The sequence below is a fragment of the Lynx rufus genome, unplaced genomic scaffold (genome assembly GCF_022079265.1).
Source record: "Lynx rufus isolate CCGP_SWC_20201006 ecotype Redwood Valley unplaced genomic scaffold, mLynRuf1.p SCAF_1, whole genome shotgun sequence".
Classification (NCBI taxonomy): Eukaryota; Metazoa; Chordata; class Mammalia; order Carnivora; family Felidae; genus Lynx; species Lynx rufus.
This window is the reverse complement of record NW_025814823.1, coordinates 112,487,026-112,498,641: the sequence shown is the minus strand read 5'-3', so window position 1 is coordinate 112,498,641 and position 11,616 is coordinate 112,487,026. Positions and strand designations below refer to the sequence as shown.

The following is an 11,616-nucleotide window of genomic DNA, read 5'->3' as shown; positions in this document are numbered from 1 at the left end:
AGATCAAACACTTTTACATAGGCCCTACATGTGAACCAAATAGCTACCCAGGGAATATTTGACTTTGACTTGCTTCATTCTTGTTTTTCTGTGTGTCTCACAGTAAACGAAAGACGTGAATGATGCAGAATTCCAAGGCTACATAATTCAACCTTGGCTATTCTTCAAAGAGTGTGGGGGCAATTCCAATTATCAGAGAAAGAAACATCACAAGGAAAGCAAAAGCCAAATGTTTTCCACAGAAATCCTCCTTTTTGCTGTCTTCATTTCGACTGGTAAGTGCAAAAAACAATTTTAGAATCTTGGCTAATTTTAAAAAACGGATTTCAGTAATAGATTCAAAAGTCAGGAATATCACAACCACAACAGAAATGTGTGTGTTTGACTACTGAAAATGGACTAGGAAGAATACAGGGGAAAGGGGGACTTCTCCTGACTTCCACCTGAATGCTGTCCTTCTTGAACAAGGGAATCATAAAAGTGGAATAGAGGACTTTAAGAAAAGTCTATTAATCTTGGCCTAGGATTTAATTGGAACATAATTAGAAAATAAGAAGTTTGTATAAGAATTTGATTTGGAGAATTCCTTACGCAGCGACTGGCGTGGATTATGGCAAAGGGAACTCTCGCTCCCTTAACCATCACAGCAGGAGAGGAAAAATGAATACGCTAATAAATCACCTAATATCTGCCTCAATTCCCCAGGATAAATAAATACTAGTTGCCAAAGTGATGGTATTGTATCTCGATCAAGATGTTGACTTGAAGTTTGGCTCAAAGGTATAAGACATTTGAAGCCCATCTTCTAAAAAATATATTAAAGAATATACTTAAACAGCCATATAAACTTAAATAGCCATATTCTGTTGTTCCTCTCACAGCACATATATTAATGAATAGTAAAATATCTTTGACGAAAATCAACAATCAAATTAGCTGGTTCTTGCTTTTGCTTCTGTTTTGTTAGTTTATTCTGAAGTGAAAGGATGAGTTGGCTAACTGCATCTCTCTGTGAACGTTAATATTGGAAATCTGGGAAATTTAATTCAATTGAGCATTTATCTCAATTTAGCATATACTAAAGAGAAGATGCACCTAAAACAAGTGTGCACAAAATACACTGAGAGAGCCAGCCCTTCCTCCATGTTTTACTACTTCACAATTTTTCATATATTTCTACTCCCTTCCCTTGTCTTCTCCCTCCACTCTAGGCTAAATTGGTCCGACATGTTCTTATTTCTAAGAATCTCCCTCTTCCATGTTTGCAGACAGAAAAGAGATCTATTCAGTTCAGAGTCTGCTTTGCTAGTTCAGAGTTTGCTTCTTCAATTCAAACATTTTCTTGGATCTGATTTTTAGGACTAACGATAAAGGAACATCTCAAAGTTACTTTAGAATTTCTTGAATTATTTCTTGGCACCATGCTGTTTGATTATTTTTGCTTAACCTAAACACAGCGGTCCCAAGTAATAAGCAAAGAAAGTTTGAGAATCATAACTTAGGGCATTTATTAGTTGATAATCTGAAACAAACCGTAATGATGGAGATTAATGCTTATAAATAAACACATTTACAAATACGGTGTATGTCATAAGACAGAATTTTATGGTAAAGGAAAAAGCAAACTTTACACCCGAATCGGGAATTAAAGGAACACCTGCCCATAAAATATAGAAAGTTAGAGAAAAACTATAGTGAAAACAGAAGCGTTGAAGCTACCGGAAGACTGACAAGGTAAAAAGAGACTGGAAATATGTGAGGCCAGGAAATCTGCTTGTCATGTTTCTCTTTTTTAGCTCTGGCTGGACCATGGGCTAATATCTGTGCTGGCAAGTCTTCCAATGAGATCAGGACATGTGACAGCCATGGCTGTGGCCAGTATACTGCTCAAAGGTATGGGGCTTCACAAATAACCATAAATTCTTTTGGTTCTTAACCCCTTTGCTTAGTGTCCTTGCCTCAAACGCTCATGGTCATTTCCCTTTAACAGCAGGACACAGCGATGAAACCAGCTGGACTACTATCTTTAGAGCAACTTCCGAGACCTCTGTTTCAAGGATAGCCTCTGAATTGGGGATAAAGCATGTAATAAAGAGAAAGGGGAGCAAATGCATGTTTTCCTTCTCAGCGTTACCCACCTGGTTTTTCCAAGGTGAAAATCAACATTACTATCACATTTTATTCAAGAGGGACTTGAACTGAGGTATGAAGGGTTAAGGCACCTGTCCACCACAGTTGGAGGTGGGAAAAGCTGCATAAGGATTCACGCTTTTGGTTCCTCTTCCCATCACACCATGATGTCACTGACCCAGGATGTGGGAGTTCAACATCAGAGGCTGGCCCTCGACAGGCCATTTCTTCTAAACAATAAGGGACACAGTTGTGAATTTTCAATAATGCACAGCACCACCTTAGGGGTGCCACTCTCTGATGAAATAGCCATGTGTCCAACTGCATCATCGATCTCCATCCTAATTATAGTGGAGCTCTCACTTAAACAAATGCTACTTACAAAGCAACCTCAAATACCTGGAGCAGCAGGGTTGAGATGGGAAATATGGAAAAATGGCCGCTCAATTGCCAGAATTAAGACTTAATTTGTTCATACCCGAAAGTGTGTATGCACTTGACTTCTACAATAATTTACTGGTTTTTCACTTGGAATTCCACTCAGTGTTGCTTTATACACAATTCTAACAATCCTCACAAATTGGATTTTTCAGGTGCTAGCCTATTAGAAGGGAGAGGGGGCTGGAAAGAGTGAATGTAAACAACAGTGAGGATTTTCAGAGACAACTTCAAGAAATCTCACAATCTGGGATCATTTTGTGCTTGTTCTTGACCCACTTTAATAAACTCAGGAGGTATCACTCACTGTGTTAAAATACCATATACAAAAAATGTTGTTTATGACAACTTCTGGTCACTGAGACAAAAATAAGATGAGAGTAACGTATGATTCTTTTATGATAGGTTTCCATAAAGAGATAACTCTTTTACAACTGGTCTTGAAGGGGTGAAGAGTCATATATCTATAAAATTTACTTACATATGGGGGCACCTGGGTGGCTCAGTCGGTTAAGTGTCTGACTTCAGCTCAGGTCATGATCTCACGGTTTGTGAGTTTGAGCCCCAAGTTGGGCTCTGTGCTGACAGCTTGGAGCCTGGAGCCTGCTTCGGATTTGTGTCTTCCTCTCTCTTTGCCCCTCTCATGCTCATGCTCTGTCTCTCTCTGTTTCTCAATAATAAATAAACGTTAAAAAAATCTTTTAAACATTTACTTACATATGGACCCCTGGGTGGCTCAGTCAGGTAACTGACTCTTGATTTCGGCTCAGGTCATGATCTCACGGTTCAAGGGATCAAGTCCTGCATCAGGCTCTGTACTGACAGCATGGAGCCTGCTTGGGATTCTCTCTCCCCCTCTCTCTGCCCCTCCCCTGCACTCTTTCTCTCAAAATAAATAAACTTCAAAAGAATAAATACGTTTTAAAAATTTACTTACATAGATTGTCTCATTTCCCCAAAATGCCACATAACAATAATAGCTAATGAATTCTTAAAGGCTCTCCATATACCAAATACTATCCTAAAGACTTTAATCTTTACAATATGGTTATTACTACCTGCAGGAAGGGAGGTTAAAATTGTGCTAAAGAGAGGAAACCTGGGACCTCCCAATATGGTGTAGCAGTTTCAGGGTTTGATATCCTAGTCTGGGAACAGTGGGCTAACACCACGTTTCTGGGCAATAAAGTTCCTAGGACAGTTTCCTCAGTCTGTTCATTCTTATTTACATTTTAGAAATCATAGGCCTCACCAGGGTGTGGACGTCTTGTGCTCTGATGGATCGACTGTGTATGCGCCTTTCACCGGAACGATTGTAGGCCAGGAGAAACCTTATAAGAACAAAAATGCCATTAATAATGGAGTTCGGATATCTGGAAGAGGTGAGAGGTGCTGTCTATACCTGGGGCACATGCTGGAAATGTTTGATGCTTATTTATTTAATGCACATGCCATATGCCGAAGTGTCATACGTCCTTCAAAATAGTAACATCTAGAATACAAAGGCCATAGGGTACCAAACTAAAACAGCTAGATGCATTTTCAAATGTTCCAACTCTTCCTCTGAAATCATTTTCTTTATGCACACACTCTACCTAACCCCACAGCTGACTGAAGGGCTTTCTTCTTGTGGCCCATGTGGTTTTGCCTAATAGTCTACAAACAAGATCACTTTCAACAGTATCTACTCTAATAAATAAATACTTTCATTCATCAAATCCTACAATTCAAAGATGTTGGCATTCCTGCAAAAGTTGGCTGGAAAATATTTTCAAAGGCTTCTATGTTCTAGGTTAAGCTGGGTCACCCAGTACTCCAGGTATTGGGCTTACTGTTTACTTGTGTGTGTCGTTCTAGTTCCTTCATTCTCGTTGATGTAGAGGGCTTGATTCTATGCATAGATCTTCATCTACGTAATCATTCTTCTCTAAGTGGACATCTGGGTAGTATCGAGTTTCAGGCAATTATGAAAATTCCATGAACTTTCCTGCATGTGTCTTTTAATGAACACAAATGTGCATTCCTGTCAGAAACAGGCCCTGAGGACACTCCCCTCACCACGATAAGAAACACTTTGTGAGGGAGCTCACATCCTCAAGGGCTCTATGGTGGTTATTCTCTATAGGACCCAAATGACAAGAGAAACTGCTGCCACTGGATGGAGTCCACTTAATAAGCAAGGCCAAGGTTGGCATGGTTACCTAACAGGCTGCAGAGCTGAAGAGGCCATCAGATTCATCTGAAGGACAGAGATCTGTGGCATTGTCTAGTTAATCATGGTGACCCAAGAACTGAACAAACGGGTAGCCCGCTAAAGCCTGATTTGATTTGTATAAATGGAAACACTCTAGGTCTGATGAACAAAATCGTGACTTCAATCATCACCATACTGGGTCACAAAACTGCCTCCCACCCCCAGACTTGCACCAGTTCACAAGCCCAGGGCCCCTTGAAAGAAACCAAGGCTCAGCTCCTTTGAGGAAGGGCTCCGTCACACAGCCTAAAATTTTTTATTTTTATTTTATTTATTTTATTTATTTTTCAATATATGAAATTTATTGTCCAATTGGTTTCCATACAATACCCAGTGCTCATCCAAAAATGTGCCCTCCTCAATACCCATCCCTACCTTCCCCTCCCTCCCACCCCCCATCAACCCTCAGTTTGCTCTCAGTTTTTAAGAGTCTCTTATGCTTTGGCTCTCTCCCACTCTAACCTCTTTTTTTTTTTTTTTCCTTCCCCTCCTCCATGGGTTTCTGTTAAGTTTCTCAGGATCTACATAAGAGTGAAAACATACGGTATCTGTCTTTCTCTGTATGGCTTATTTCACTTAGCATCACACTCTCCAGTTCCATCCACGTTGCTACAAAGGGCCATATTTCGTTCTTTCTCATGGCCATGTAGTACTCCATTGTGTATATAAACCACAATTTCTTTAACCATTCATCAGTTGATGGACATTTAGGCTCTTTCCATAATTTGGCTATTGTTGAGAGTGCTGCTATAAACATTGGGGTACAAGTGCCCCTATGCATCAGTAGTCCTGTATCCCTTGGGTAAATTCCTAGCAGTGCTATTGCTGGGTCATAGGGTAGGTCTATTTTTAATTTTCTGAGGAACCTCCACACTGCTTTCCAGAGTGGCTGCACCAATTTGCATTCCCACCAACAGTGCAAGAGGGTTCCTGTTTCTCCACATCCTCGCCAGCATCTATAGTCTCCTGATTTGTTCATTTTGGCCACTCTGACTGGCGTGAGGTGATATCTGAGTGTGGTTTTGATTTGTATTTCCCTGATAAGGAGCGACGTTGAGCATCTTTTCATGTGCCTGTTGGCCATCTGGATGTCTTCTTTAGAGAAGTGTCTATTCATGTCTTCTGCCCATTTCTTCACTGGGTTATTTGTTTTTCAGGTGTGGAGTTTGGTGAGCTCTTTATAGATTTTGGATACTAGCCCTTTGTCCGATATGTCATTTGCAAATATCTTTTCCCATTCCGTTGGTTGCCTTTTAGTTTTGTTGGTTGTTTCCTTTGCTGTGCAGAAGCTTTTTATCTTCATAAGGTCCCAGTAATTCATTTTTGCTTTTAATTCCCTTGCCTTTGGGGATGTGTCGAGTAAGAGATTGCTACGGCTGAGGTCAGAGAGGTCTTTTCCTGCTTTCTCCTCTAGGGTTTTGATGGTTTCCTGTCTCACATTCAGGTCCTTTATCCATGTTGAGTTTATTTTTGTGAATGGTGTGAGAAAGTGGTCGAGTTTCAACCTTCTGCATGTTGCTGTCCAGTTCTCCCAGCACCATTTGTTAAAGAGACTGTCTCTTTTCCATTGGATGTTCTTTCCTGCTTTGTCAAAGATTAGTTCACACAGCCTAAAATTTATACCATAAAGGGCCGTATTTCGTTCTTTCTCATTGCCATGTAGTACTCCATTGTGTATATAAACCACAATTTGTCAAAGATTAGTCAAAGATTTGTTTGTCAAAGATTAGTCAAAGATTAGTTCACACAGCCTAAAATTTATACCATAAACCTTACTTCTAGCTGTCCTCAAAGGCAACTGCCACCATTAAGCAGGATGGCGGTACACTGGGGAAGAAGAAAGAATTGAGCTTCTCAGAGACTACTGGACACTTGCTCAACAACTGAGACTTAATTCTTGGACACCCAAAAGGCCAATGTGGTCAATCAGTCAGAATAGAGGCTTCTAGGGTCAGGAGATCAACGTAGATTTTCATGAGGGTCCATCTGACAGTGGTCCCAGTGTGTCCACAAATCCACTCTCTGGTAATTTCCCCAGTTTCAGAATGCATCATTGGAATCAGCACACTCGCTGATGGCAGAATGTTGTACGAGCAGGAGAGCTGGATCACTTGGTACCATATGTACCTTCTGCTCTAACAGCTAATGCATTTCCTAAAGCAGTAGTTCCAATGTACACTCCAACAAGGAGTGTGTAACAGTTCCGGTTGCTCCATACACAATACTTGGTGCTATCTTCCAACTTTCCACTTCAGCAATTCTTTTTTTTTTAAGTTAATTTATTTATTTTGAGAGAGAGAGAGAGAGAGTGCAAGCAGGGAAGGGGCAGAGAGAGGGAGAGAAAGAATCCCAAGCAGGCTCCACATGGTCAGTGCAGAGCCCAACACGAGGCTCAAACTCATGAGTCATGAGATCATGACCTGAGTCAAAATCAAGAGTTGAACACTTAACTGACTGAGCCACCCAAGTGCCCCCTCCCCCATTTCAGCCATTGTGATGAGTATATAGTGGCATCTCATTCGTTTTATTTATTTTTATTTAGATCCAAGTTAATTAACATATAGTGTAGTACTGGTTTCAGGAGTAGAATTCAGTGACTCATCACTTACATAAAACACTCAGTGCTCATCACAAGTACCCTCTTTAATACCCATCACCTATTTAGCCCAACCCCCACCCACCTCCTTCCATCAACCCTGTTTGTTCTTTATAGTTAAGAGCTTCTTATGATTTGCCTCCGTTTTTATCTTTACTTTTCCTTCCCTTCCCCTATATTCACCTGTTTTAGTTCTTAAATTCCACATTTAAGTGAAATCATATGGTATTTGTCTTTCTCTGATGGACTTATTTAGCTTAGCATAATACACTCTAGTTCCATCCATATTATTGCAAATGGCAAGATTTCATTGTTTCTGATGACTGAATATTCCATTATATATATACCACATCTTCTTTATCCATTCATCAGTCAATAGACATTTGTACTTTTTCAATAGTTTAACTGTTCTTAATAGCATTGTTATGAACATTGGGGTGCATGTGCCTCTTTGAATCTGCATTTTTGTATCCTTTGGATAAATAAATACCTAGTAGTGCAATTGCTGGGTCATAGGGTAGTCCTACTTTTAATTTTTTGAGGAACCTCCATTCTGTTTTCCAGAGTGGCTACTCCAGTTTGCATTCCCATCAACAGTGCAAAAGGGTTCCCCTTTCTCCACATCCTCTTCAACATGTTGTTTCCTGAGTTGTTAATTTTAGCTATTCTTACAGGTATGAGGAAGTACTTCATTGTGGTTTTGTTTTTTATTTCCTTGATGATGAGTGTTGTTGACCATATTTTTCACAAGTCTGTTAGCCATCTAATTTCTTTGGAAAAGTGTCTATTCATGTCCTCCACCCGTTTCTTCACTGGATTGTTTTTGGGTTTTGAATTTGAGAAGTTCTTTATAGATTTTGGATATTAACCCTTTACCTGACATGTCATTATTGGCTTTAACTTACATTTTCCTGATGGCTAATGCAACGGAGCACCTTTTTGTATTTATTGATAGCATGGATACTATCTTTTGTGAGGTGCCTATTCAAGTATTTCTCCCTGTGTTTTCTGCATTTTTCTTCTTGGCACGTAGGAGCTTTTTGTATATTGTAGATGAGTCGTCTGTCAGATCTATGTATTGTAAATATCTTCTCCCACTTCATGGGTTACCTTTACACTTTATTTTTGCTGTCTTTTAACAAACAAAAATTCTTATTTTTCTTTTAGTCCAATTTGGTAGTATTTTCCTTTATTGATAACATGTTTTTACCTGCTTAAGACACATTTGCTCATCATAAAGTCATAAAAGTATTTTTTTCTTCTGTAAGTTTTATTGCTTCATCTTTCATATTTAGATTTATAATCCACTTGGAATTGGGTTCTGTGTAAGGAATGAGATAGGGATCAAGATCTTTATTTCTCACATTAGTTTCTGACTCAGTACCATTAAGCTGAAAAGACTATTTTTCCCCCTACTCTAATGCAGTATAGTCTTTTGTGGTAAGTCATGGTCTGAATAAACATGGGTTTGTTTCTGATTTTTCTATTGTATTTCATTGGTCAATGTGTTGATCTTACACAAATATCCAACTGTCTTATTTACTGTAGCTTTAAAATACATCTTGGGAGCGCCTGGATGGCTCAGTTGGTTAAGCGTCCAACTCTTGATTTTTGCTCAGGTCATGGTCTCATGGTTCATAAGATTGAACCCCATGTGGGGCTCTGCACTGACAGTGCGGAGCCTTCTTGGGATTTTCTTTCTCTCTCTCTCTGCCCCTACCCCACTTGCACTCCCTCTCTAAAAATAAATATTAAAAACCAAAAACACATCTTGATATAACATAAATCTTTCAAATTTATTCTTTCAGATTGCCTTGACAATTCTTCCTCATGTGCATTTCCAAATATATTACAAAATCAGTTTATCAGGGGCATCTAGTTGGCTCAGTCAGTTAAGCTTCTGACTCTTCATCTCAGCTCAATGATCTAGAATGCCTCATGATCACATGGTTGATGAATTTGAGCTCTTCATCAGGCTGACAGCGTGGAGCCTGCTTGGGATTCTCTCTCTCCCACTCTCTATGACCCTCCTCCACTTACACACACACACACACACACACACACACACACACACTCTCTCTCTCTCTCTCTCTCTCTCTCTCTCTCTCAAAATAAATAAACTTTAAAAAGTACATTAAAAAAAGAATCAGTTTATCAATTTCCACCAAAAATTCTGCTGGGACTTTGGGTTTGCATTGACTACACAGATGAAATCGAGAACTGATATCTTAAAAGTAATGAGTCTTCTAATTAATTAACATGTTATATTCTCCATTTATTTAGTTCTTCCTGTACTATTAGTAGTTGTCACATTGGCTTGCAGGGTTGAAATTGTGCACATATTGTATAACATGCATATAAGACACATTATATTGATTTTGTTTAGATCTTCTAAATCAGCAATGTCCAACAGAAATACAAGTCACATAGATAATTTAAAATTCTCTAGTTACATTACGAAAGTTAAAAAATAGGTAAAATTAATTTTAATAATATATTTTATTTAATTCAGTGTCTATAATATTATTTTAAAATACAAAATAAAAATTACTAGTATTTTACTTTTGTTGTACTGTCTTCAAAATCCAGCATGCATCTTATACTCAAAGTGCATTTAATTCAGATGAGCTACATTTCAAGTGCAGACTGGCCACTTGTGGCTAGTGGCTACCATGTCAGACAGCACAATTCTGTCTACTTGACTGTTTTCACTGATATGTGTATTAAAATCTTCTAGTGTGTTTCTATTTCTCCCTGTTTCTCCAGTAGTCTCTGCCTTATATAGATGGTTTGTGTTTAGTGTGCAGGTGGTTGTAAATGCTGTATCTTCATTGGATTTAGCATTACAAATTGTCCTCCTTTGTTTCGTTTCAATGCTTTTTGTCCCGAATCTGAATCTCTGATAACAGATTCATAACCCTTGCTTTCCTTATTGTTTCCATTTGCTTGACAAATCTTGATCCAGCCCTTTATTTTTTGCCTTTTTCAACTGTTGTGTTTTACTGTATATAGGATATAATTGGGTTTTGCTTTTTAAGCTAGTAGGAACATTTTTTTAACAGATGAGTTAACATTTATAGATATAACTCATATATGTGGTCTCAACATTGCCATATTACATTATGATGATAGTATTACAATAGCCCCACCTATTTGGTGGGTCTTTGTCTTTAAAATTATTTTCTTTGGGTATTTAGTAAGAGTTTCAATCTTGTGCCAATTATGTCCATTTTTATTTGTCTTTAAAGTCTCATCATTTTATAAGAATATGTCTTAGAGTTGAAATTGTTCTGGGTGAGAACAAGAAAATATGTTAATAGTCTCAATTTTCTCAGCTAGCGTTTTTCTGTTATTCCTCAATGTCTTTATTAAATTTTCATATGAATCTGTTTTCCCTTCGGCATCTTGTAATTTTAGTCATTTCTGGTATGATTTTGTCATCTTCCTCAATTTCCTCATTGAGTTCAATCAACTCATTTTTTTTGTCTTTTCTTCCATTTCTGTTATTTTTTGAATTTCTGATTCAAGGCTACTAAAACCCAGATAAAAACTAATTTAATTTCTTTCCTTTTAGGTTTTTGTATAAAAATGTTCCATATTAAGCCAATTAAATATAAAGGTTCCATCAAGAAGGGAGAAAAACTGGGAACTGTATTGCCCTTGCAGAAAGTTCATCCTGGCATACAATCCCATATACATATTGAAAACTGTGACTTGAGTGATCCTACTGCATATCTCTAAGTAGAAGACAGATGACCAGATCTTCTAAATAGAAAACCATCTTCTTAAAAACGTGGATGCATATCCTACTTTTCAAGAAATTTGTGTCCAAATAAAAACATGATGAGTGCAAAATAGAAAATAGTGTTTTATTTCAACTCATTGCCACTCTGATTTTTGATTGTCAACTAATTTCTGAGGGTTCTCTGATTTTTCTGTTACATATGGGATCTGAGGGGTTTTGCTTGTTTGTTTAAGTTTCCTTAGTCTTCAATACATAGGATTAACAAACATGACTTCCAGCTATCCAGGCTGCATTTTTGGTACTTCTAAAACTAGCTACCTTTCTGCTTGAAAACAAGAAAAAGCCTGAAGTTATTTTCTTGGTACAAGAAGAGAATGTTGCACAATGCTAGACACACATGCACAAATATTGAGTGAACAAATGAGAGTTAAACTTTAGTTAAGGTATTGAAAA

At 38.1% G+C, this 11,616-nt stretch overlaps 1 protein-coding gene across 1 annotated transcript; it reads left to right on the top strand.

Moving 5' to 3' along the window:
- The first annotated feature begins 229 nt into the window (after nucleotides 1–229).
- LECT2 (leukocyte cell derived chemotaxin 2) lies at nucleotides 230–11,159 on the top strand. The gene is made up of 4 exons (XM_047097026.1): nucleotides 230–275; nucleotides 1,797–1,893; nucleotides 3,805–3,950; nucleotides 10,993–11,159. Exons 1-4 carry the CDS (start codon nucleotides 230–232, stop codon nucleotides 11,157–11,159), a joined length of 456 nt encoding a protein of 151 aa, XP_046952982.1.
- Nucleotides 11,160–11,616: the final 457 nt, after the last annotated feature.

Coding starts and splice junctions, on each gene's coding strand:
- LECT2 (XM_047097026.1), top strand. CDS start 230: ATGTTTTCCACAGAAATCCTCCTTTTTGCTGTCTTCATTTCGACTG. Junction 276..1,796: donor TGCTGTCTTCATTTCGACTG/GTAAGTGCAAAA, acceptor TCTCTTTTTTAG/CTCTGGCTGGACCATGGGCT. Junction 1,894..3,804: donor GGCCAGTATACTGCTCAAAG/GTATGGGGCTTC, acceptor TTTACATTTTAG/AAATCATAGGCCTCACCAGG.